This window comes from Salvelinus fontinalis, chromosome 15, assembly GCF_029448725.1.
Source record: "Salvelinus fontinalis isolate EN_2023a chromosome 15, ASM2944872v1, whole genome shotgun sequence".
Classification (NCBI taxonomy): domain Eukaryota; kingdom Metazoa; phylum Chordata; class Actinopteri; order Salmoniformes; family Salmonidae; genus Salvelinus; species Salvelinus fontinalis.
Genome location: NC_074679.1, coordinates 4,102,642 through 4,129,393, shown reverse-complemented (window position 1 = coordinate 4,129,393; position 26,752 = coordinate 4,102,642). Strand labels below are relative to the sequence as shown.

The 26,752-nt window shown below is 42.8% G+C and overlaps 1 protein-coding gene across 1 annotated transcript in view; it reads left to right on the top strand.

The window, feature by feature from the left end:
- The window catches only part of pcnx1 (pecanex 1), a 172,667-nt gene that overhangs the window by 106,383 nt on the left and 39,532 nt on the right, over positions 1 to 26,752 (top strand). Inside the window, exons 22-26 of the mRNA XM_055862468.1 lie at positions 2,251 to 2,428; positions 8,295 to 8,403; positions 8,720 to 8,849; positions 9,818 to 9,876; positions 13,057 to 13,272. Coding sequence (XP_055718443.1) covers positions 2,251 to 2,428; positions 8,295 to 8,403; positions 8,720 to 8,849; positions 9,818 to 9,876; positions 13,057 to 13,272 — 692 coding nt within the window. The remainder of the gene's footprint in view (positions 1 to 2,250; positions 2,429 to 8,294; positions 8,404 to 8,719; positions 8,850 to 9,817; positions 9,877 to 13,056; positions 13,273 to 26,752) is intronic.

Here is a 26,752-nt window from a genome sequence, read left to right as displayed (position 1 = left end):
TGTTTACCAGCTCTATTCTATCTATCTGTGTTAACCAGCTCTATTCTCTGTGTTAACCAGCTCTATTCTCTGTGTTAACCAGCTCTATTCTCTGTGTTAACCAGCTCTATTCTCCATGTTTACCAGCTCTATTCTCTGTGTTAACCAGCTCTATTCTCTGTGTTAACCAGCTCTATTCTCCATGTTTACCAGCTCTATTCTATCTATCTGTGTTAACCAGCTCTATTCTCTGTGTTAACCAGCTCTATTCTCTGTGTTAACCAGCTCTATTCTCCATGTTTACCAGCTCTATTCTCTGTGTTAACCAGCTCTATTCTCTGTGTTAACCAGCTCTATTCTCTGTGTTAACCAGCTCTATTCTCTGTGTTAACCAGCTCTATTCTCTGTGTTAACCAGCTCTATTCTCCATGTTTACCAGCTCTATTCTCTGTGTTAACCAGCTCTATTCTCTGTGTTAACCAGCTCTATTCTCCATGTTTACCAGCTCTATTCTCTGTGTTAACCAGCAGGTAGTTGGAATCAGGTGATTACGGTTGTAATCTGGTTTTAGTGACATCATTCGCCCGCTGGGTAGTTGAACAAACATGCAGTCATTAAGTCCCCTCTTCTTCTTATCTCTCTTTTCCCTCTCTCCATTTCTCTCTCGCTCTCTTTTCCCTCTCTCCATTTCTCTCTCGCTCTCTTTCCCTCTCTCCATTTCTCTCTCGCTCTCTTTCCCCTCTCTCCATTTCTCTCTCGCTCTCTTTCCCCTCTCTCCATTTCTCTCTCTCTCTCTCTCTTTCCCCTCTCTCCATTTCTCTCTCTCTCTCTCTCTCTCTCTCTCTCTCTCTCTCTCTCTCTAACTCTCTCTCTCTTTCCCCTCTCTCCATGTCTCTCTCTCCATGTCTCTCTCTCTTTCCCCTCTCTCCATGTCTCTCTCTCTTTCCCCTCTCTCCATTTCTCTCTCTCTCTCTTTCCCCTCTCTCCATTTCTCTCTCTCTCTCTTTCCCCTCTCTCCATTTCTCTCTCTCTCTCTTTCCCCTCTCTCTCTTTCCCCTCTCTCCATTTCTCTCGCTCTCTTTCCCCTCTCCATTTCTCTCTCTCTCTTTCCCCTCTCTCTTTCCTCTCTCCATTTCTCTCTCTCTCTTTCCCCTCTCTCCATTTCTCTCTCTCTCTCTTTCCCCTCTCCATTTCTCTCTCTTTTTCTCCTCTCCATTTCTCTCTCTTTCCCCTCTCTCCATTTCTCTCTCTTTTTCTCCTCTCCATTTCTCTCTCTCTTCCCCCCTCTCCATTTCTCTCTCTCTTTCTCCTCTCCATTTCTCTCTCTCTTTCCCCTCTCTCCATTTCTCTCTCTCTCTTTCCCCTCTCTCCATTTCTCTCTCTCTCTCTCTCTCTCCATTTCTCTTTCCCCTCTCTCCATTTCTCTCTCTCTCTCTTTCCCCTCTCTCTTTCCCTCTCTCCATTTCTCTCGCTCTCTTTCCCCTCTCCATTTCTCTCTCTCTCTCTCTTTCCCCTCTCCTCATTTCTCTCTCTCTCTCTTTCCCCTCTCTCCATTTCTCTCTCTCTCTCTTTCCCCTCTCTCCATTTCTCTCTCTCTCTCTTTCCCCTCTCTCCATTTCTCTCTCTTTTTCTCCTCTCCATTTCTCTCTCTCTTTCTCCTCTCCATTTCTCTCTCTCTTTCTCCTCTCCATTTCTCTCTCTCTCTTTCCCCTCTCTCCATTTCTCTCTCTCTCTTTCCCCTCTCTCCATTTCTCTCTCTCTCTTTCCCCTCTCTCCATTTCTCTCTCTCTCTCTCCATTTCTCTCTCTCTCTCTCTCTCCATTTCTCTCTCTCTCTCTCTCCATTTCTCTCTCGCTCTCTTTCCCCTCTCCATTTCTCTCTCTCTCTCTCTCTCTCCATTTCTCTCTCTCTCTTTCCCCTCTCTCTCTCTTTCCCCTCTCTCTCTCTTTCCCCTCTCTCTCTCTTTCCCTTCTCTCTCTCTTTCCCTTCTCTCTCTCTTTCCCTTCTCTCTCTCTTTCCCCATCTCTCTCTTTCTCTCTCGCTCTCTTTCCCCTCTCTCTCTTTCCCTTCTCTCTCTCTTTCCCCATCTCTCTCTTTCTCTCTCGCTCTCTTTCCCCTCTCTCTCTTTCCCCATCTCTCTCTTTCCCCTCGCTCTCTTTCCCCTCTCTCTCTTTTCCCTCTCTCTCTTTCCCCTCTCTCTCTCTTTCCCTTCTCTCTCTCTTTCCCCTCTCTCTCTTTCCCCTCTCTCTCCATGTCTCTCTCTCTTTACAGGGTTGGAGCGTTGATGATAACAGTGGCAGGTCTGAAGCTGCTTCGTTCCTCCTACAGCAGCCCCACCTACCAGTACATCACAGTACTCTTCACCGTCCTCTTCTTCACCTTCGACTACCGCAACCTATCAGAGACCCTGCTGCTAGACCTCTTCCTCATGTCCATCTTTTTCAGCAAGGTGAGGAGCTGATACCTAGGAGATGTTTATTAGGGCACGCCGTAGCAAAACTGTTTGATTTCAAGTAGGGCTGACCCCATTTAGTTGACTGGTCGATTTTGTTTGGTCGACTGAGATTTGTTTTAGTCGAGCAGTGGCTAATGTATATAACAACAACACCAAAAATGATGGTACATGAGACACGTCTGATTCACGACTGTCTGATTCACGCCTGTCCGACTCACGCCTGTCCGGTTCACGCCTGTCCGACTCGCGCCTGTCCGACTCGCGCCTGTCCGACTCGCGCCTGTCCGACTCGCGCCTGTCCGACTCGCGCCTGTCCGACTCGCGCCTTTCCGACTCGCGCCTGTCCGACTCGCGCCTGTCCGACTCGCGCCTGTCCGACTCGCGCCTGTCCGACTCGCGCCTGTCCGACTCGCGCCTGTCCGACTCGCGCCTGTCCGACTCGCGCCTGTCCGACTCGCGCCTGTCCGACTCGCGCCTGTCCGACTCGCGCCTGTCCGACTCACGCCTGTCCGACTCGCGCCTGTCCGACTCACGCCTGAGTGGACTAATCCATTGCGGAGGTCTGTCTCAGCGGACTAATCCATTGCGGAGGTCTGTCTCAGCGGACTAATCCATTGCGGAGGTCTGTCTCAGCGGACTAATCCATTGCGGAGGTCTGTCTCAGCGGACTAATCCATTGCGGAGGTCTGTCTCAGCGGACTAATCCATTGCGGAGGTCTGTCTCAGCGGACTAATCCATTGTGGAGGTCTGTCTCAGCGGACTAATCCATTGTGGAGGTCTGTCTCAGCGGACTAATCCATTGTGGAGGTCTGTCTCAGCGGACTAATCCATTGTGGAGGTCTGTCTCAGCGGACTAATCCATTGTGGAGGTCTGTCTCAGTGGACTAATCCATTGTGGAGGTCTGTCTCAGTGGACTAATCCATTGTGGAGGTCTGTCTCAGTGGACTAATCCATTGTGGAGGTCTGTCTCAGTGGACTAATCCATTGTGGAGGTCTGTCTCAGCGGACTAATCCATTGTGGAGGTCTGTCTCAGCGGACTAATCCATTGTGGAGGTCTGTCTCAGCGGACTAATCCATTGTGGAGGTCTGTCTCAGCGGACTAATCCATTGTGGAGGTCTGTCTCAGCGGACTAATCCATTGTGGAGGTCTGTCTCAGCGGACTAATCCATTGTGGAGGCCGCGGGGATGACACAACAGTATCACCAAGTAGTACATTTAACATTAATTACCATCATTTTATAATCTACGTTTGTTTGCTTATGGTCATTTCTGTTAATTTATTCAATATTAGTATTATTCCAGTCTTACCGTTGTCATTGTAGTAGTGGACACGGTGTTTACAGAGAGAACAACCTAGGCTACACTAGTGAGGAAATGGTTTCGGTTTATTTCATTTCATTTATTCATTGTCAGTTTATTAATTGTCTTTTTGTTTGGCGTAAGGACACACACCTGATTACGTATATAGAAGTAGGACTAGTCTACCTGGCCTGTGTGCAAACGGAGACCTATAAATGTTCCCATTTGGGGATCTGATAGTCTTTCTGATTGAGAACTTCCACAGTGATGATTGAAGACAAAGTCATTTTTTCATCGCCTCAAACAGCAAGTAAACAAAGTGTGTTTTTTTTACATCCATTGAGAATGACAATAGTTCCTCCAACGTAGCCGATTTGAAAGATATTTCCATCTCTCTCCCTTTCGATAACCACTCAGCATGAAAGGGGAAACAAAGTCATGCTCTGATCCGGTGGAAACGTCATGAAGTGGGCTTCATGATTACTTCTTATTCTGTGGGCAAATAGCCTACCCAGAATGCACTGGTCCAAATAGCCTACAGCCGTGTCTGTCTGTCCAGAACTCACTGGTCCAAATAGCCTACAGCTGTGTCTGTCTGCCCAGAACTCACTGGTCCAAATAGCCTACAGCCGTATCTGTCTGCCCAGAACTCACTGGTCCTAACTGGGTAGAGACAATCATTACTGCAGGTAACTGGGTAGAGACAAGCATTACTGCAGGTAACTGGGTAGAGACAAGCATTACTGCAGGTAACTGGGTAGAGACAAGCATTACTGCAGGGGGTAGAGACAAGCATTACTGCAGAGGGTAGAGACAAGCATTACTGCAGGGGGTAGCGACAAGCATTACTGCAGGGCGTAGAGACAAGCATTACTGCAGGTAACTGGGTAGAGACAAGCATTACTGCAGGTAACTGGGTAGAGACAAGCATTACTGCAGGGGGTAGAGACAAGCATTACTGCAGGGGGTAGAGACTATCATTACTGCAGGGGGTAGAGACAAGCATTACTGCAGGGGGTAGAGACAAGCATTACTGCAGGTAACTGGGTAGAGACAAGCATTACTGCAGGTAACTGGGTAGAGACAAGCATTACTGCAGGGGGTAGAGACAAGCATTACTGCAGGTAACTGGGAAGAGACAAGCATTACTGCAGGTAACTGGGTAGAGACAAGCATTACTGCAGGTAACTGGGAAGAGACAAGCATTACTGCAGGGGGTAGAGAAAAGCATTACTGCAGGTAACTGGGAAGAGACAAGCATTACTGCAGGGGGTAGAGACAAGCATTACTGCAGGGGGTAGAGACAAGCATTACTGCAGGTAACTGGGTAGAGACAAGCATTACTGCAGGGGGTAGAGACAAGCATTACTGCAGGGGGTAGAGACAAGCATTACTGCAGGGGGTAGAGACAAGCATTACTGCAGGGGGTAGAGACAAGCATTACTGCAGGGGGTAGAGACAAGCATTACTGCAGGGGGTAGAGACAAGCATTACTGCAGGGGGTAGAGACAAGCATTACTGCAGGGGGTTGAGACTATCATTACTGCAGGTAACTGGGTAGAGACAAGCATTACTGCAGGGGGTAGAGACAAGCATTACTGCAGGGGGTAGAGACTATCATTACTGCAGGTAACTGGGTAGAGACTATCATTACTGCAGGTAACTGGGTAGAGACAAGCATTACTGCAGGTAACTGGGTAGAGACAAGCATTACTGCAGGTAACTGGGAAGAGACAAGCATTACTGCAGGTAACTGGGAAGAGACAAGCATTACTGCAGGTAACTGGGAAGAGACAAGCATTACTGCAGGTAACTGGGTAGAGACAAGCATTACTGCAGGGGGTAGAGACAAGCATTACTGCAGGGGGTAGAGACAAGCATTACTGCAGGGGGTAGCGACAAGCATTACTGCAGGGGGTAGAGACAAGCATTACTGCAGGGGGTAGAGACAAGCATTACTGCAGGTAACTGGGTAGAGACAAGCATTATTGCAGGGGTAGAGACAAGCATTACTGCAGGGGTAGAGACAAGCATTACTGCAGGGGGTAGAGACAAGCATTACTGCAGGGGGTAGAGACAAGTATTACTGCAGGTAACTGGGTAGAGACAAGCATTACTGCAGGTAACTGGGTAGAGACAAGCATTACTGCAGGGGGTAGAGACAAGCATTACTGCAGGGGGTAGAGACAAGCATTACTGCAGGGGGTAGAGACAAGCATTACTGCAGGTAACTGGGTAGAGACTATCATTACTGCAGGTAACTGGGTAGAGACAAGCATTACTGCAGGTAACTGGGTAGAGACAAGCATTACTGCTGAAAACTAGATAGAGACAAGCATTACTGCAGGTAACTGGGTAGAGACAAGCATTACTGCAGGTAACTGGGTAGAGACAAGCATTACTGCAGGGGGTAGAGACAAGCATTACTGCAGGTAACTGGGTAGAGACAAGCATTACTGCAGGGGGTAGAGACAAGCATTACTGCAGGGGGTAGAGACAAGCATTACTGCAGGGGGTAGAGACAAGCATTACTGCAGGTAACTGGGTAGAGACAAGCATTACTGCAGGGGGTAGAGACAAGCATTACTGCAGGTAACTGGGTAGAGACAAGCATTACTGCAGGGGGTAGAGACAAGCATTACTGCAGGGGGTAGAGACAAGCATTACTGCAGGTAACTGGGTAGAGACAAGCATTACTGCAGGGGGAAGAGACAAGCATTACTGCAGGGGGAAGAGACAAGCATTACTGCAGGGGGTAGAGACAAGCATTACTGCAGGGGGTAGAGACAAGCATTACTGCAGGTAACTGGGTAGAGACAAGCATTACTGCAGGTAACTGGGTAGAGACAAGCATTACTGCAGGTAACTGGGTAGAGACAAGCATTACTGCAGGTAACTGGGTAGAGACAAGCATTACTGCAGGTAACTGGGTAGAGACAAGCATTACTGCAGGTAACTGGGTAGAGACAAGCATTACTGCAGGTAACTGGGTAGAGACAAGCATTACTGCAGGTAACTGGGTAGAGACAAGCATTACTGCAGGTAACTGGGTAGAGACAAGTATTACTGCAGGTAACTGGGAAGAGACAAGCATTACTGCAGGTAACTGGGAAGAGACAAGCATTACTGCAGGTAACTGGGTAGAGACAAGCATTACTGCAGGGGGTAGAGACAAGCATTACTGCAGGGGGTAGAGACAAGCATTACTGCAGGGGGTAGAGACAAGCATTACTGCAGGGGGTAGAGACAAGCATTACTGCAGGGGGTAGAGACAAGCATTACTGCAGGGGGTAGAGACAAGCATTACTGCAGGGGGTAGAGACAAGCATTACTGCAGGGGGTAGAGACAAGCATTACTGCAGGGGGTAGAGACAAGCATTACTGCAGGGGGTAGAGACAAGCATTACTGCAGGGGGTAGAGACAAGCATTACTGCAGGGGGTAGAGACAAGCATTACTGCAGGGGGTAGAGACAAGCATTACTGCAGGGGGTAGAGACAAGCATTACTGCAGGGGGTAGAGACAAGCATTACTGCAGGGGGTAGAGACAAGCATTACTGCAGGTAACTGGGTAGAGACAAGCATTACTGCAGGTAACTGGGTAGAGACAAGCATTACTGCAGGTAACTGGGTAGAGACAAGCATTACTGCAGGTAACTGGGTAGAGACAAGCATTACTGCAGGTAACTGGGTAGAGACAAGTATTACTGCAGGTAACTGGGAAGAGACAAGCATTACTGCAGGTAACTGGGTAGAGACAAGCATTACTGCAGGTAACTGGGTAGAGACAAGCATTACTGCAGGGGGTAGAGACAAGCATTACTGCAGGGGGTAGAGACAAGCATTACTGCAGGGGGTAGCGACAAGCATTACTGCAGGTAACTGGGTAGAGACAAGCATTACTGCAGGTAACTGGGTAGAGACAAGCATTACTGCAGGGGGTAGAGACAAGCATTACTGCAGGGGGTAGAGACAAGCATTACTGCAGGGGGTAGAGACAAGCATTACTGCAGGGGGTAGAGACAAGCATTACTGCAGGGGGTAGAGACAAGCATTACTGCAGGGGGTAGAGACAAGCATTACTGCAGGGGGTAGAGACAAGCATTACTGCAGGTAACTGGGTAGAGACAAGCATTACTGCAGGGGGTAGAGACAAGCATTACTGCAGGTAACTGGGTAGAGACAAGCATTACTGCAGGGGGTAGAGACAAGCATTACTGCAGGTAACTGGGTAGAGACAAGCATTACTGCAGGTAACTGGGTAGAGCCAGTTGGAGGGTGAGTGAACGAGGATAGCGAGAAGGAAACGACATCCCAGAATGAAACACAGCCCTGTTCTTTATGATATAATTAATTTATAGAAAATCTGACCAGAGAATGTTTCCTACCTCCTCCTACACACATAAGAAAATAAAATGGCTGGCTAAAAATTGCACATTTTACAGACATATTGATCAATGTGTATTTTCACGGTAAATAAATGTAAGGAATGAAAAATGTGTTCTGTGCTGTACATATGAAGTTAACTCTCTCTCTCTCTCTCTCTCCCGTCGTGTAGCTCTGGGAACTGTTCTACAAGCTGCGATTTGTCTACACCTACATCGCTCCCTGGCAGATCACCTGGGGGTCGGCCTTTCACGCCTTCGCTCAGCCCTTCGCTGTTCCTCGTATCCTTCTTCTTTTTTAAATTTACCGCGGTCAGATCAACCTCCCACGTGATCTCTACTGGCAGACCTTTTTTACTCACATCGGAATGGACAACCTTTCCAGGTGTCTCCTTTTTCCCACAGAACAGCTACTAATCTATAAGTAATAAAGATAGATACACACACTGTTGAATAAACCTTGTTTTTCATGTTGATCATGTCCTGAAGATAGTATAGAGGATAATGTAGCTGAGAGTAGGACTTGACGTATCTAGGACTTATCTTTTAAGGTGATGTGAGGTGTGTAAAAGCTCCTTGACTCGTCACTCTCTCCCAGACTCTGCCATGCTGTTTGTTCAGGCTGTCGTGTCAGCTGTCCTCTCCACTCCTCTCAACCCTTTCCTGGGCAGCGCCATCTTCATCACCTCCTATGTCAGACCTGTCAAGTTCTGGGAGAGAGACTACAAGTAATGATCTCTCTGACACTAGTCTGTCTCTGTCTGTCACTGTACTCCTCTTGGTAAAGATGTCTCTTTGTCAGTCTCTGTCTGTCTGTCTAGCTGTTTTTCTGTCTGTCTCGCTCTCTGTCCCTCTCTCTGTCCCTCTCTCTGTCTGTCTCTCTCTGTCTCGCTCTCTCTCTGTTTCTCTCTCTGTTTCTGTCTGTCTGTCTCTCTCTCTGTTTCTGTCTGTTTCTCTCTCTGTGTCTTTCTCTCTGTTTCTGTCTGTTTCTCTGTCTGTCTGTCTAGCTGTTTTTCTGTCTGTCTCTCTCTCTGTCTCTCTCTCTGTCTCTCTCTCTGTTTCTCTCTCTGTTTCTCTCTCTGTTTCTCTCTCTGTTTCTCTCTCTGTCTGTTTCTCTCTCTGTTTCCCTCTCTGTTTCTGTCTGTTTCTTTCTCTGTTTCTCTCTCTGTTTCTCTCTCTGTTTCTCTCTGTCTGTCTCTCTCTCTGTTTCTCTCTCTGTTTCTCTCTGTCTGTCTCTCACTCAGTTTCTCACTCTGTTTCTCTCTGTCTGTCTCTCTCTCTGTTTCTCTCTCTGTCTGTTTCTCTCTGTTTCTCTCTCTGTTTCTCTCTGTCTGTCTCTCTCTCTGTTTCTCTCTCTGTTTCTCTCTGTCTGTTTCCCTCTCTGTTTCTGTCTGTTTCTTTCTCTGTTTCTGTCTGTCTCTCTGTCTGTCTCTCTCTCTGTCTGTTTCTCTCTCTGTCTGTTTCTCTGTCTGTTTCTCTCTCTGTTTCTCTCTCTGTCTGTTTCTCTGTTTCTCTCTCTGTTTCTGTCTGTTTCTTTCTCTGTTTCTGTCTGTTTCTCTGTCTGTGTCTGTCTCTGTCTGTTTCTCTGTCTGTTTCTCTCTCTGTGTGTCTTTCTGTCTAGCCATTTTACTCCTCTTGGTAGATGTGTGTTGGTAGTATCAGAGTGAGTTTGTGATTTATCTGTTCTCTATTGCAGCACTAAGAGAGTGGACCACTCCAACACCAGACTGGCTTCTCAACTGGACAGAAACCCAGGTGGGTGGAATCTCTTTGTCTGTCTGTCTGTCTCTCTGTCTCTCTCTCTGTCTGTCTCTGTCTGTCTCTGTCTGTCTCTGTCTGTCTCTGTCTGTCTCTGTCTGTCTCTGTCTCTGCATTTACATGACAGGTTAGTCATTTAGCAGACTCTCTTATCCAGAGGCACTTACACTTCATTCATCTTCAGATAGCTAGGTTGGACAACCACATATCACAGTAGTTAGTATATTCAGATAGCTAGGTGGGACAACCACATATCACAGTAGTTAGTATATTCATCTTCAGATAGCTAGGTGAGACAACCACATATTACAGTAGTTAGTATATTCATCTTCAGATAGCTAGGTGGGACAACCACATATCACAGTAGTTAGTATATTCAGATAGCTAGGTGGGACAAGCACATATCACAGTAGTTAGTATATTCAGATAGCTAGGTGGGACAACCACATATTACAGTAGTTAGTATATTCATCTTCAGATAGCTAGGTGAGACAACCACATATCACAGTAGTTAGTATATTCAGATAGCTAGGTGGGACAACCACATATCACAGTAGTTAGTATATTCAGATAGCTAGGTGGGACAACCACATATCACAGTAGTTAGTATATTCAGATAGCTAGGTGGGACAACCACATATCACAGTAGTTAGTATATTCAGATAGCTAGGTGGGACAACCACATATCACAGTAGTTAGTATATTCAGATAGCTAGGTGGGACAACCACATATTACAGTAGTTAGTATATTCAGATAGCTAGGTGGGACAACCACATATTACAGTAGTTAGTATATTCATCTTCAGATAGCTAGGTGGGACAACCACATATTACAGTAGTTAGTATATTCAGATAGCTAGGTGGGACAACCACATATCACAGTAGTTAGTATATTCAGATAGCTAGGTGGGACAACCACATATCACAGTAGTTAGTATATTCAGATAGCTAGGTGAGACAACCACATATCACAGTAGTTAGTATATTCAGATAGCTAGGTGGGACAACCACATATCACAGTAGTTAGTATATTCAGATAGCTAGGTGGGACAACCACATATTACAGTAGTTAGTATATTCAGATAGCTAGGTGGGACAACCACATATCACAGTAGTTAGTATATTCAGATAGCTAGGTGGGACAACCACATATTACAGTAGTTAGTATATTCAGATAGCTAGGTGGGACAACCACATATCACAGTAGTTAGTATATTCAGATAGCTAGGTGGGACAACCACATATTACAGTAGTTAGTATATTCATCTTCAGATAGCTAGGTGGGACAACCACATATCACAGTAGTTAGTATATTCAGATAGCTAGGTGGGACAACCACATATCACAGTAGTTAGTATATTCAGATAGCTAGGTGGGACAACCACATATTACAGTAGTTAGTATATTCAGATAGCTAGGTGAGACAACCACATATCACAGTAGTTAGTATATTCAGATAGCTAGGTGGGACAACCACATATTACAGTAGTTAGTATATTCAGATAGCTAGGTGGGACAACCACATATCACAGTAGTTAGTATATTCAGATAGCTAGGTGAGACAACCACATATTACAGTAGTTAGTATATTCAGATAGCTAGGTGGGACAACCACATATCACAGTAGTTAGTATATTCAGATAGCTAGGTATCTCGGTCTTAGTATATTCAGATAGCTAGGTATCTCGGTCTTAGTATATTCAGATAGCTAGGTATCTCGGTCTTAGTATATTCAGATAGCTAGGTATCTCGGTCTTAGTATATTCAGATAGCTAGGTATCTCGGTCTTAGTATATTCAGATAGCTAGGTATCTCAGTCTTAGTATATTCAGATAGCTAGGTATCTCGGTCTTAGTATATTCAGATAGCTAGGTATCTCGGTCTTAGTATATTCAGATAGCTAGGTATCTCGGTCTTAGTATATTCAGATAGCTAGGTATCTCGGTCTTAGTATATTCAGATAGCTAGGTATCTCGGTCTTAGTATATTCAGATAGCTAGGTATCTCGGTCTTAGTATATTCAGATAGCTAGGTATCTCAGTCTTAGTATATTCAGATAGCTAGGTATCTCGGTCTTAGTATATTCAGATAGCTAGGTATCTCGGTCTTAGTATATTCAGATAGCTAGGTATCTCGGTCTTAGTATATTCAGATAGCTAGGTATCTCAGTCTTAGTCAGCTCATGTTGTTAAATAAGTAGCCATCAGCAATATCAGTGCTGGTAGGAAAAGACAAGTGGGAGTGTTCATATTTCACTTTTAATAAAACGTTCATTTAAATTTGATCTACTAGTCTAATCTATCAACTGGTATTTCTCTAATCTAATACTCTGTTCTCTAATCGAATACTCTGTTCTCTAATCTAATACCCTGATCTCTAATCGAATACTCTGATCTAAATCTCTAATCTAATTCTTTAATCTCTAATATAATACTCTAATCTATACAACTCTAATATATAATCTAATTCTCTAATCTAATACTCTGATCTCTAATCTTGAATCTAATACTCTGATCTCTAATCTTGAATCTAATCTCTAATCTAATACCCTGATCTCTAATATAATACCCTGATCTCTAATCTAATACTCTGATCTCTAATCTTGAATCTAATCTCTAATCTAATACTCTGTTCTCTAATCTAATACCCTGATCTCTAATCTAATACCCTGATCTCTAATCTAATACCCTGATCTCTAATCTAATACTCTGTTCTCTAATCTAATACCCTGATCTCTAATCTAATACCCTGATCTCTAATATAATACCCTGATCTCTAATCTAATACCCTGATCTCTAATCTAATACCCTGATCTCTAATCTAATACTCTGTTCTCTAATCTAATACTCTGATCTCTAATCTAATACTCTGTTCTCTAATCTAATTCTTTAATCGCTAATATAATACTCTAATATATAATCGAATTCTCTAATCTAATACTCTGATCTCTAATCTCGAATATAATACTCTAATCTAAATCTATAATCTGTAATCTAATACTTTAATCTAGAGTATTACCAGAAGTTCTCCTATCAGTAGTTGCTGATCTTCTCACCTTCAGCTTGCTACACGATTCATATATTTTGGTTGGGGAAAAAACGAGTTTGGAGAAACGGGTAGCAATTAATTCCCCCCCCCCCCATCTTGTTGAAGTTCATTTCTCCTTTCCTCCTCCAGGTTCTGACGACAACAATCTGAATTCTATTTTCTATGAGCACCTGACGCGTTCCCTGCAGCACAGCCTCTGTGGAGATCTGCTGCTGGGCCGCTGGGGGAACTACACCACGGGAGACTGCTTCATCCTGGCTTCAGACTACCTCAACGCCCTGGTTCACCTGGTGGAGATCGGCAACGGACTGGTCACCTTCCAGCTCCGAGGACTGGAGTTCAGAGGTCAGGAGGAGGGATGGAGTCACACACACAAAATAAAATCGGTGACGTCACTCGCTTTGAGACCTTGAAGTAGTGGTTCCCCTTGCTCTGCAAGGGCCGCGGCTTTTGTGGAGCGATGGGTAACGACGCTTCGTGGGTGACAGTTGTTGATGTGTGCAGAGGGTCCCTGGTTCGCGCCCGGGTCAGGGGGCGAGGGGACGGACTAAAGTTAAACTGTTACACACACACACACCAGTCATGGAAGTGAACAAGTGCTTACGGGAGACAGGACAGATTCTTCTGACGCAGCCTAGGTCTTGTAGAAGTCCAGCAGAAATAAGACAGGGTGTTATGGGAGTGGCTACAGTAGGTACACTTTCTATCGCGACGTGAAGAGGCTTTCTTACATTTCTCTCAGCGCCTGATTTGACTTGCTATAAGCGAGTAGAATTCTGCCTGATGCTTCAATCATTAGTTGATGTCAACGGGAGACTTCTGAGTTCAGCCTGTAAATCTCCGGTCAGAATAACGGCCCTTTTACGTTTAAATCAAAGTGTTCACGAGGTTTTTCTGAAGCCGTCCTGTCGTTGTTAGGGTTAGGTTATAGAGTTTATGAAGCATTATAGCATGTTTATGAAGCCGTCCCGTCGTTGTTAGGTTATAGAGTTTATGAAGCATTATAGCATGTTTCTGAAGCCGTCCTGTCGTTGTTCGGGTTAGGTTATAGAGTTTATGAAGCATTATAGCATGTTTATGAAGCCGTCCCGTCGTTGTTAGGTTATAGAGTTTATGAAGCATTATAGCATGTTTATGAAGCCGTCCTGTCGTTGTTAGGGTTATAGAGTTTATGAAGCATTATAGCATGTTTATGAAGCCATCCTGTCGTTGTTCGGGTTAGGTTATAGAGTTTATGAAGCATTATAGCATGTTTCTGAAGCCGTCCTGACGTTGTTAGGGTTAGGTTATAGAGTTTATGAAGCATTATAGCATGTTTATGAAGCCGTCCTGTCGTTGTTCGGGTTAGGTTATAGAGTTTATGAAGCATTATAGCATGTTTCTGAAGCCGTCCCGTCGTTGTTAGGGTTATGTTATAGAGTTTATGAAGCATTATAGCATGTTTATGAAGCCGTCCTGTCGTTGTTAGGGTTAGGTTATAGAGTTTATGAAGCATTATAGCATGTTTATGAAGCCGTCCCGTCGTTGTTAGGGTTATGTTATAGAGTTTATGAAGCATTATAGCATGTTTCTGAAGCCGTCCTGTCGTTGTTAGGGTTAGGTTATAGAGTTTATGAAGCATTATAGCATGTTTATGAAGCCGTCCTGTCGTTGTTAGGGTTATAGAGTTTATGAAGCATTATAGCATGTTTCTGAAGCCGTCCTGTCGTTGTTCGGGTTAGGTTATAGAGTTTATGAAGCATTATAGCATGTTTCTGAAGCCGTCCTGTCGTTGTTAGGGTTAGGTTATAGAGTTTATGAAGCATTATAGCATGTTTCTGAAGCCGTCCCGTCGTTGTTAGGTTATAGAGTTTATGAAGCATTATAGCATGTTTCTGAAGCCGTCCCGTCGTTGTTAGGGTTAGGTTATAGAGTTTATGAAGCATTATAGCATGTTTATGAAGCCGTCCTGACGTTGTTCGGGTTAGGTTATAGAGTTTATGAAGCATTATAGCATGTTTCTGAAGCAGTCCTGTCGTTGTTCGGGTTAGGTTATAGAGTTTATGAAGCATTATAGCATGTTTCTGAAGCCGTCCTGACGTTGTTAGGGTTAGGTTATAGAGTTTATGAAGCATTATAGCATGTTTATGAAGCCGTCCTGTCGTTGTTAGGGTTAGGTTATAGAGTTTATGAAGCATTATAGCATGTTTATGAAGCCGTCCTGACGTTGTTCGGGTTAGGTTATAGAGTTTATGAAGCATTATAGCATGTTTCTGAAGCCGTCCCGTCGTTGTTAGGTTATAGAGTTTATGAAGCATTATAGCATGTTTATGAAGCCGTCCTGTCGTTGTTAGGGTTAGGTTATAGAGTTTATGAAGCATTATAGCATGTTTCTGAAGCCGTCCTGACGTTGTTAGGGTTAGGTTATAGAGTTTATGAAGCATTATAGCATGTTTCTGAAGCCGTCCTGACGTTGTTCGGGTTAGGTTATAGAGTTTATGAAGCATTATAGCATGTTTATGAAGCCGTCCTGTCGTTGTTCGGGTTAGGTTATAGAGTTTATGAAGCATTATAGCATGTTTCTGAAGCCGTCCCGTCGTTGTTAGGGTTATGTTATAGAGTTTATGAAGCATTATAGCATGTTTATGAAGCCGTCCTGTCGTTGTTAGGGTTAGGTTATAGAGTTTATGAAGCATTATAGCATGTTTATGAAGCCGTCCCGTCGTTGTTAGGGTTATGTTATAGAGTTTATGAAGCATTATAGCATGTTTCTGAAGCCGTCCTGTCGTTGTTAGGGTTAGGTTATAGAGTTTATGAAGCATTATAGCATGTTTATGAAGCCGTCCTATCGTTGTTAGGGTTATAGAGTTTATGAAGCATTATAGCATGTTTCTGAAGCCGTCCTGTCGTTGTTAGGGTTAGGTTATAGAGTTTATGAAGCATTATAGCATGTTTATGAAGCCGTCCCGTCGTTGTTAGGGTTAGGTTATAGAGTTTATGAAGCATTATAGCATGTTTATGAAGCCGTCCCGTCGTTGTTAGGGTTATGTTATAGAGTTTATGAAGCATTATAGCATGTTTCTGAAGCCGTCCTGTCGTTGTTAGGGTTAGGTTATAGAGTTTATGAAGCATTATAGCATGTTTATGAAGCCGTCCTGTCGTTGTTAGGGTTATAGAGTTTATGAAGCATTATAGCATGTTTCTGAAGCCGTCCTGTCGTTGTTAGGGTTAGGTTATAGAGTTTATGAAGCATTATAGCATGTTTATGAAGCCGTCCTGTCGTTGTTAGGGTTATAGAGTTTATGAAGCATTATAGCATGTTTATGAAGCCGTCCTGTCGTTGTTAGGGTTATAGAGTTTATGAAGCATTATAGCATGTTTCTGAAGCCGTCCCGTCGTTGTTCGGGTTAGGTTATAGAGTTTATGAAGCATTATAGCATGTTTCTGAAGCCGTCCTGTCGTTGTTCGGGTTAGGTTATAGAGTTTATGAAGCATTATAGCATGTTTCTGAAGCCGTCCTGTCGTTGTTAGGGTTAGGTTATAGAGTTTATGAAGCATTATAGCATGTTTCTGAAGCCGTCCCGTCGTTGTTATGTTATAGAGTTTATGAAGCATTATAGCATGTTTCTGAAGCCGTCCCGTCGTTGTTAGGTTATAGAGTTTATGAAGCATTATAGCATGTTTATGAAGCCGTCCTGACGTTGTTCGGGTTATGTTATAGAGTTTATGAAGCATTATAGCATGTTTCTGAAGCCGTCCTGACGTTGTTCGGGTTAGGTTATAGAGTTTATGAAGCATTATAGCATGTTTCTGAAGCCGTCCCGTCGTTGTTAGGGTTATGTTATAGAGTTTATGAAGCATTATAGCATGTTTCTGAAGCCGTCCTGTCGTTGTTAGGGTTAGGTTATAGAGTTTATGAAGCATTATAGCATGTTTCTGAAGCCGTCCTGACGTTGTTCGGGTTAGGTTATAGAGTTTATGAAGCATTATAGCATGTTTATGAAGCCGTCCTGTCGTTGTTAGGGTTATAGAGTTTATGAAGCATTATAGCATGTTTCTGAAGCCGTCCTGTCGTTGTTCGGGTTAGGTTATAGAGTTTATGAAGCATTATAGCATGTTTCTGAAGCCGTCCCGTCGTTGTTAGGTTATAGAGTTTATGAAGCATTATAGCATGTTTCTGAAGCCGTCCCGTCGTTGTTCGGGTTAGGTTATAGAGTTTATGAAGCATTATAGCATGTTTCTGAAGCCGTCCCGTCGTTGTTAGGTTATAGAGTTTATGAAGCATTATAGCATGTTTATGAAGCCGTCCTGGCGTTGTTCGGGTTAGGTTATAGAGTTTATGAAGCATTATAGCATGTTTCTGAAGCCGTCCCGTCGTTGTTAGGTTATAGTTTATGAAGCATTATAGCATGTTTCTGAAGCCGTCCCGTCGTTGTTCGGGTTAGGTTATAGAGTTTATGAAGCATTATAGCATGTTTCTGAAGCCGTCCCGTCGTTGTTAGGTTATAGAGTTTATGAAGCATTATAGCATGTTTCTGAAGCCGTCCCGTCGTTGTTCGGGTTAGGTTATAGAGTTTATGAAGCATTATAGCATGTTTATGAAGCCGTCCTGTCGTTGTTAGGGTTAGGTTATAGAGTTTATGAAGCATTATAGCATGTTTCTGAAGCCGTCCCGTCGTTGTTCGGGTTAGGTTATAGAGTTTATGAAGCATTATAGCATGTTTCTGAAGCCGTCCCGTCGTTGTTAGGTTATAGAGTTTATGAAGCATTATAGCATGTTTCTGAAGCCGTCCTGTCGTTGTTAGGTTATAGAGTTTATGAAGCATTATAGCATGTTTCTGAAGCCGTCCTGTCGTTGTTAGGTTATAGAGTTTATGAAGCATTATAGCATGTTTCTGAAGCCGTCCTGTCGTTGTTAGGTTATAGAGTTTATGAAGCATTATAGCATGTTTCTGAAGCCGTCCCGTCGTTGTTCGGGTTAGGTTTTAGAGTTTATGAAGCATTATAGCATGTTTATGAAGCCGTCCTGTCGTTGTTCGGGTTAGGTTATAGAGTTTATGAAGCATTATAGCATGTTTCTGAAGCCGTCCCGTCGTTGTTCGGGTTAGGTTATAGAGTTTATGAAGCATTATAGCATGTTTCTGAAGCCGTCCCGTCGTTGTTAGGTTATAGAGTTTATGAAGCATTATAGCATGTTTCTGAAGCCGTCCTGTCGTTGTTAGGGTTAGGTTATAGAGTTTATGAAGCCGTCCTGACGTTGTTCGGGTTAGGTTATAGAGTTTATGAAGCCGTCCTGACGTTGTTCGGGTTAGGTTATAGAGTTTATGAAGCCGTCCTGACGTTGTTCGGGTTAGGTTATAGAGTTTATGAAGCATTATAGCATGTTTCTGAAGCCGTCCTGTCGTTGTTAGGTTATAGAGTTTATGAAGCATTATAGCATGTTTCTGAAGCCGTCCCGTCGTTGTTCGGGTTAGGTTATAGAGTTTATGAAGCATTATAGCATGTTTATGAAGCCGTCCTGTCGTTGTTCGGGTTAGGTTATAGAGTTTATGAAGCATTATAGCATGTTTCTGAAGCCGTCCCGTCGTTGTTCGGGTTAGGTTATAGAGTTTATGAAGCATTATAGCATGTTTCTGAAGCCGTCCCGTCGTTGTTAGGTTATAGAGTTTATGAAGCATTATAGCATGTTTCTGAAGCCGTCCTGTCGTTGTTAGGGTTAGGTTATAGAGTTTATGAAGCATTATAGCATGTTTCTGAAGCCGTCCCGTCGTTGTTAGGTTATAGAGTTTATGAAGCATTATAGCATGTTTATGAAGCCGTCCTGTCGTTGTTCGGGTTAGGTTATAGAGTTTATGAAGCATTATAGCATGTTTCTGAAGCCGTCCCGTCGTTGTTAGGTTATAGAGTTTATGAAGCATTATAGCATGTTTCTGAAGCCGTCCCGTCGTTGTTCGGGTTAGGTTATAGAGTTTATGAAGCATTATAGCATGTTTCTGAAGCCGTCCCGTCGTTGTTCGGGTTAGGTTATAGAGTTTATGAAGCATTATAGCATGTTTATGAAGCCGTCCTGTCGTTGTTAGGGTTAGGTTATAGAGTTTATGAAGCATTATAGCATGTTTCTGAAGCCGTCCTGTCGTTGTTAGGTTATAGAGTTTATGAAGCATTATAGCATGTTTCTGAAGCCGTCCCGTCGTTGTTCGGGTTAGGTTATAGAGTTTATGAAGCATTATAGCATGTTTCTGAAGCCGTCCCGTCGTTGTTAGGTTATAGAGTTTATGAAGCATTATAGCATGTTTCTGAAGCCGTCCTGTCGTTGTTAGGTTATAGAGTTTATGAAGCATTATAGCATGTTTCTGAAGCCGTCCTGTCGTTGTTAGGGTTAGGTTATAGAGTTTATGAAGCATTATAGCATGTTTATGAAGCCGTCCTGTCGTTGTTCGGGTTAGGTTATAGAGTTTATGAAGCATTATAGCATGTTTCTGAAGCCGTCCCGTCGTTGTTAGGTTATAGAGTTTATGAAGCATTATAGCATGTTTCTGAAGCCGTCCCGTCGTTGTTCGGGTTAGGTTATAGAGTTTATGAAGCATTATAGCATGTTTCTGAAGCCGTCCCGTCGTTGTTCGGGTTAGGTTATAGAGTTTATGAAGCATTATAGCATGTTTATGAAGCCGTCCTGTCGTTATTAGGGTTAGGTTATAGAGTTTATGAAGCATTATAGCATGTTTCTGAAGCCGTCCTGTCGTTGTTAGGTTATAGAGTTTATGAAGCATTATAGCATGTTTCTGAAGCCGTCCCGTCGTTGTTCAGGTTAGGTTATAGAGTTTATGAAGCATTATAGCATGTTTATGAAGCCGTCCTGTCGTTGTTCGGGTTAGGTTATAGAGTTTATGAAGCATTATAGCATGTTTCTGAAGCCGTCCCGTCGTTGTTCGGGTTAGGTTATAGAGTTTATGAAGCATTATAGCATGTTTCTGAAGCCGTCCTGTCGTTGTTAGGTTATAGAGTTTATGAAGCATTATAGCATGTTTCTGAAGCCGTCCTGTCGTTGTTAGGTTATAGAGTTTATGAAGCATTATAGCATGTTTCTGAAGCCGTCCTGACGTTGTTCGGGTTAGGTTATAGAGTTTATGAAGCATTATAGCATGTTTCTGAAGCCGTCCTGTCGTTGTTAGGTTATAGAGTTTATGAAGCATTATAGCATGTTTCTGAAGCCGTCCTGACGTTGTTCGGGTTAGGTTATAGAGTTTATGAAGCATTATAGCATGTTTCTGAAGCCGTCCTGTCGTTGTTAGGTTATAGAGTTTATGAAGCATTATAGCATGTTTATGAAGCCGTCCTGACGTTGTTCGGGTTAGGTTATAGAGTTTATGAAGCTTTATAGCATGTTTCTGAAGCCGTCCTGTCGTTGTTAGGTTATAGAGTTTATGAAGCATTATAGCATGTTTCTGAAGCCGTCCTGTCGTTGTTCGGGTTAGGTTATAGAGTTTATGAAGCATTATAGCATGTTTCTGAAGCCGTCCCGTCGTTGTTAGGGTTATGTTATAGAGTTTATGAAGCATTATAGCATGTTTATGAAGCCGTCCTGTCGTTGTTAGGTTATAGAGTTTATGAAGCATTATAGCATGTTTCTGAAGCCGTCCTGTCGTTGTTCGGGTTAGGTTATAGAGTTTATGAAGCATTATAGCATGTTTCTGAAGCCGTCCCGTCGTTGTTAGGGTTATGTTATAGAGTTTATGAAGCATTATAGCATGTTTATGAAGCCGTCCTGTCGTTGTTAGGGTTATAGAGTTTATGAAGCATTATAGCATGTTTCTGAAGCCGTCCTGTCGTTGTTCGGGTTAGGTTATAGAGTTTATGAAGCATTATAGCATGTTTCTGAAGCCGTCCTGACGTTGTTCGGGTTAGGTTATAGAGTTTATGAAGCATTATAGCATGTTTCTGAAGCCGTCCTGTCGTTGTTAGGTTATAGAGTTTATGAAGCATTATAGCATGTTTCTGAAGCCGTCCTGTCGTTGTTAGGTTATAGAGTTTATGAAGCATTATAGCATGTTTCTGAAGCCGTCCTGTCGTTGTTAGGTTATAGAGTTTATGAAGCATTATAGCATGTTTCTGAAGCCGTCCTGTCGTTGTTCGGGTTAGGTTATAGAGTTTATGAAGCATTATAGCATGTTTCTGAAGCCGTCCTGTCGTTGTTCGGGTTAGGTTATAGAGTTTATGAAGCATTATAGCATGTTTCTGAAGCCGTCCTGTCGTTGTTAGGGTTAGGTTATAGAGTTTATGAAGCATTATAGCATGTTTCTGAAGCCGTCCTGTCGTTGTTAGGGTTAGGTTATAGAGTTTATGAAGCATTATAGCATGTTTCTGAAGCCGTCCTGTCGTTGTTCGGGTTAGGTTATAGAGTTTATGAAGCATTATAGCATGTTTATGAAGCCGTCCTGACGTTGTTCGGGTTAGGTTATAGAGTTTATGAAGCATTATAGCATGTTTCTGAAGCCGTCCTGTCGTTGTTCGGGTTAGGTTATAGAGTTTATGAAGCATTATAGCATGTTTCTGAAGCCGTCCTGTCGTTGTTCGGGTTAGGTTATAGAGTTTATGAAGCATTATAGCATGTTTCTGAAGCCGTCCTGTCGTTGTTAGGGTTAGGTTATAGAGTTTATGAAGCATTATAGCATGTTTCTGAAGCCGTCCTGTCGTTGTTCGGGTTAGGTTATAGAGTTTATGAAGCATTATAGCATGTTTCTGAAGCCGTCCTGTCGTTGTTAGGGTTATAGAGTTTATGAAGCATTATAGCATGTTTATGAAGCCGTCCTGTCGTTGTTCGGGTTAGGTTATAGAGTTTATGAAGCATTATAGCATGTTTATGAAGCCGTCCTGTCGTTGTTCGGGTTAGGTTATAGAGTTTATGAAGCATTATAGCATGTTTATGAAGCCGTCCTGTCGTTGTTCGGGTTAGGTTATAGAGTTTATGAAGCATTATAGCATGTTTCTGAAGCCGTCCCGTCGTTGTTAGGGTTATGTTATAGAGTTTATGAAGCATTATAGCATGTTTATGAAGCCGTCCTGTCGTTGTTAGGGTTAGGTTATAGAGTTTATGAAGCATTATAGCATGTTTATGAAGCCGTCCCGTCGTTGTTAGGGTTATGTTATAGAGTTTATGAAGCATTATAGCATGTTTCTGAAGCCGTCCTGTCGTTGTTAGGGTTAGGTTATAGAGTTTATGAAGCATTATAGCATGTTTATGAAGCCGTCCTGTCGTTGTTAGGGTTATAGAGTTTATGAAGCATTATAGCATGTTTCTGAAGCCGTCCTGTCGTTGTTCGGGTTAGGTTATAGAGTTTATGAAGCATTATAGCATGTTTCTGAAGCCGTCCTGTCGTTGTTAGGGTTAGGTTATAGAGTTTATGAAGCATTATAGCATGTTTCTGAAGCCGTCCCGTCGTTGTTAGGTTATAGAGTTTATGAAGCATTATAGCATGTTTCTGAAGCCGTCCCGTCGTTGTTAGGGTTAGGTTATAGAGTTTATGAAGCATTATAGCATGTTTATGAAGCCGTCCTGACGTTGTTCGGGTTAGGTTATAGAGTTTATGAAGCATTATAGCATGTTTCTGAAGCAGTCCTGTCGTTGTTCGGGTTAGGTTATAGAGTTTATGAAGCATTATAGCATGTTTATGAAGCCGTCCTGACGTTGTTAGGGTTAGGTTATAGAGTTTATGAAGCATTATAGCATGTTTATGAAGCCGTCCTGTCGTTGTTAGGGTTAGGTTATAGAGTTTATGAAGCATTATAGCATGTTTATGAAGCCGTCCTGACGTTGTTCGGGTTAGGTTATAGAGTTTATGAAGCATTATAGCATGTTTCTGAAGCCGTCCCGTCGTTGTTAGGTTATAGAGTTTATGAAGCATTATAGCATGTTTATGAAGCCGTCCTGTCGTTGTTAGGGTTAGGTTATAGAGTTTATGAAGCATTATAGCATGTTTCTGAAGCCGTCCTGACGTTGTTAGGGTTAGGTTATAGAGTGTATGAAGCATTATAGCATGTTTCTGAAGCCGTCCTGACGTTGTTCGGGTTAGGTTATAGAGTTTATGAAGCATTATAGCATGTTTATGAAGCCGTCCTGTCGTTGTTCGGGTTAGGTTATAGAGTTTATGAAGCATTATAGCATGTTTCTGAAGCCGTCCCGTCGTTGTTAGGGTTATGTTATAGAGTTTATGAAGCATTATAGCATGTTTATGAAGCCGTCCTGTCGTTGTTAGGGTTAGGTTATAGAGTTTATGAAGCATTATAGCATGTTTATGAAGCCGTCCCGTCGTTGTTAGGGTTATGTTATAGAGTTTATGAAGCATTATAGCATGTTTCTGAAGCCGTCCTGTCGTTGTTAGGGTTAGGTTATAGAGTTTATGAAGCATTATAGCATGTTTATGAAGCCGTCCTGTCGTTGTTAGGGTTATAGAGTTTATGAAGCATTATAGCATGTTTCTGAAGCCGTCCTGTCGTTGTTAGGGTTAGGTTATAGAGTTTATGAAGCATTATAGCATGTTTATGAAGCCGTCCCGTCGTTGTTAGGGTTAGGTTATAGAGTTTATGAAGCATTATAGCATGTTTATGAAGCCGTCCCGTCGTTGTTAGGGTTATGTTATAGAGTTTATGAAGCATTATAGCATGTTTCTGAAGCCGTCCTGTCGTTGTTAGGGTTAGGTTATAGAGTTTATGAAGCATTATAGCATGTTTATGAAGCCGTCCTGTCGTTGTTAGGGTTATAGAGTTTATGAAGCATTATAGCATGTTTCTGAAGCCGTCCTGTCGTTGTTAGGGTTAGGTTATAGAGTTTATGAAGCATTATAGCATGTTTATGAAGCCGTCCTGTCGTTGTTAGGGTTATAGAGTTTATGAAGCATTATAGCATGTTTATGAAGCCGTCCTGTCGTTGTTAGGGTTATAGAGTTTATGAAGCATTATAGCATGTTTCTGAAGCCGTCCCGTCGTTGTTCGGGTTAGGTTATAGAGTTTATGAAGCATTATAGCATGTTTCTGAAGCCGTCCTGTCGTTGTTCGGGTTAGGTTATAGAGTTTATGAAGCATTATAGCATGTTTCTGAAGCCGTCCTGTCGTTGTTAGGGTTAGGTTATAGAGTTTATGAAGCATTATAGCATGTTTCTGAAGCCGTCCCGTCGTTGTTAGGTTATAGAGTTTATGAAGCATTATAGCATGTTTCTGAAGCCGTCCCGTCGTTGTTATGTTATAGAGTTTATGAAGCATTATAGCATGTTTATGAAGCCGTCCTGACGTTGTTCGGGTTAGGTTATAGAGTTTATGAAGCATTATAGCATGTTTCTGAAGCCGTCCCGTCGTTGTTAGGTTATAGAGTTTATGAAGCATTATAGCATGTTTCTGAAGCCGTCCCGTCGTTGTTAGGTTATAGAGTTTATGAAGCATTATAGCATGTTTATGAAGCCGTCCTGACGTTGTTCGGGTTATGTTATAGAGTTTATGAAGCATTATAGCATGTTTCTGAAGCCGTCCTGACGTTGTTCGGGTTAGGTTATAGAGTTTATGAAGCATTATAGCATGTTTCTGAAGCCGTCCCGTCGTTGTTAGGGTTATGTTATAGAGTTTATGAAGCATTATAGCATGTTTCTGAAGCCGTCCTGTCGTTGTTCGGGTTAGGTTATAGAGTTTATGAAGCATTATAGCATGTTTATGAAGCCGTCCTGTCGTTGTTAGGGTTATAGAGTTTATGAAGCATTATAGCATGTTTCTGAAGCCGTCCTGTCGTTGTTCGGGTTAGGTTATAGAGTTTATGAAGCATTATAGCATGTTTCTGAAGCCGTCCCGTCGTTGTTAGGTTATAGAGTTTATGAAGCATTATAGCATGTTTCTGAAGCCGTCCCGTCGTTGTTCGGGTTAGGTTATAGAGTTTATGAAGCATTATAGCATGTTTCTGAAGCCGTCCCGTCGTTGTTAGGTTATAGAGTTTATGAAGCATTATAGCATGTTTATGAAGCCGTCCTGGCGTTGTTCGGGTTAGGTTATAGAGTTTATGAAGCATTATAGCATGTTTCTGAAGCCGTCCCGTCGTTGTTAGGTTATAGAGTTTATGAAGCATTATAGCATGTTTCTGAAGCCGTCCCGTCGTTGTTCGGGTTAGGTTATAGAGTTTATGAAGCATTATAGCATGTTTCTGAAGCCGTCCCGTCGTTGTTAGGTTATAGAGTTTATGAAGCATTATAGCATGTTTCTGAAGCCGTCCCGTCGTTGTTCGGGTTAGGTTATAGAGTTTATGAAGCATTATAGCATGTTTCTGAAGCCGTCCTGTCGTTGTTCGGGTTAGGTTATAGAGTTTATGAAGCATTATAGCATGTTTCTGAAGCCGTCCCGTCGTTGTTCGGGTTAGGTTATAGAGTTTATGAAGCATTATAGCATGTTTCTGAAGCCGTCCCGTCGTTGTTAGGTTATAGAGTTTATGAAGCATTATAGCATGTTTCTGAAGCCGTCCTGTCGTTGTTAGGTTATAGAGTTTATGAAGCATTATAGCATGTTTCTGAAGCCGTCCTGTCGTTGTTAGGTTATAGAGTTTATGAAGCATTATAGCATGTTTCTGAAGCCGTCCTGTCGTTGTTAGGTTATAGAGTTTATGAAGCATTATAGCATGTTTCTGAAGCCGTCCCGTCGTTGTTCGGGTTAGGTTTTAGAGTTTATGAAGCATTATAGCATGTTTATGAAGCCGTCCTGTCGTTGTTCGGGTTAGGTTATAGAGTTTATGAAGCATTATAGCATGTTTCTGAAGCCGTCCCGTCGTTGTTCGGGTTAGGTTATAGAGTTTATGAAGCATTATAGCATGTTTCTGAAGCCGTCCCGTCGTTGTTAGGTTATAGAGTTTATGAAGCATTATAGCATGTTTCTGAAGCCGTCCTGTCGTTGTTAGGGTTAGGTTATAGAGTTTATGAAGCCGTCCTGACGTTGTTCGGGTTAGGTTATAGAGTTTATGAAGCCGTCCTGACGTTGTTCGGGTTAGGTTATAGAGTTTATGAAGCCGTCCTGACGTTGTTCGGGTTAGGTTATAGAGTTTATGAAGCATTATAGCATGTTTATGAAGCCGTCCTGTCGTTGTTAGGTTATAGAGTTTATGAAGCATTATAGCATGTTTCTGAAGCCGTCCTGTCGTTGTTAGGTTATAGAGTTTATGAAGCATTATAGCATGTTTCTGAAGCCGTCCCGTCGTTGTTCGGGTTAGGTTATAGAGTTTATGAAGCATTATAGCATGTTTATGAAGCCGTCCTGTCGTTGTTCGGGTTAGGTTATAGAGTTTATGAAGCATTATAGCATGTTTCTGAAGCCGTCCCGTCGTTGTTCGGGTTAGGTTATAGAGTTTATGAAGCATTATAGCATGTTTCTGAAGCCGTCCCGTCGTTGTTAGGTTATAGAGTTTATGAAGCATTATAGCATGTTTCTGAAGCCGTCCTGTCGTTGTTAGGGTTAGGTTATAGAGTTTATGAAGCATTATAGCATGTTTATGAAGCCGTCCTGTCGTTGTTAGGGTTATAGAGTTTATGAAGCATTATAGCATGTTTCTGAAGCCGTCCTGTCGTTGTTAGGGTTAGGTTATAGAGTTTATGAAGCATTATAGCATGTTTATGAAGCCGTCCTGTCGTTGTTAGGGTTATAGAGTTTATGAAGCATTATAGCATGTTTATGAAGCCGTCCTGTCGTTGTTAGGGTTATAGAGTTTATGAAGCATTATAGCATGTTTCTGAAGCCGTCCCGTCGTTGTTCGGGTTAGGTTATAGAGTTTATGAAGCATTATAGCATGTTTCTGAAGCCGTCCTGTCGTTGTTCGGGTTAGGTTATA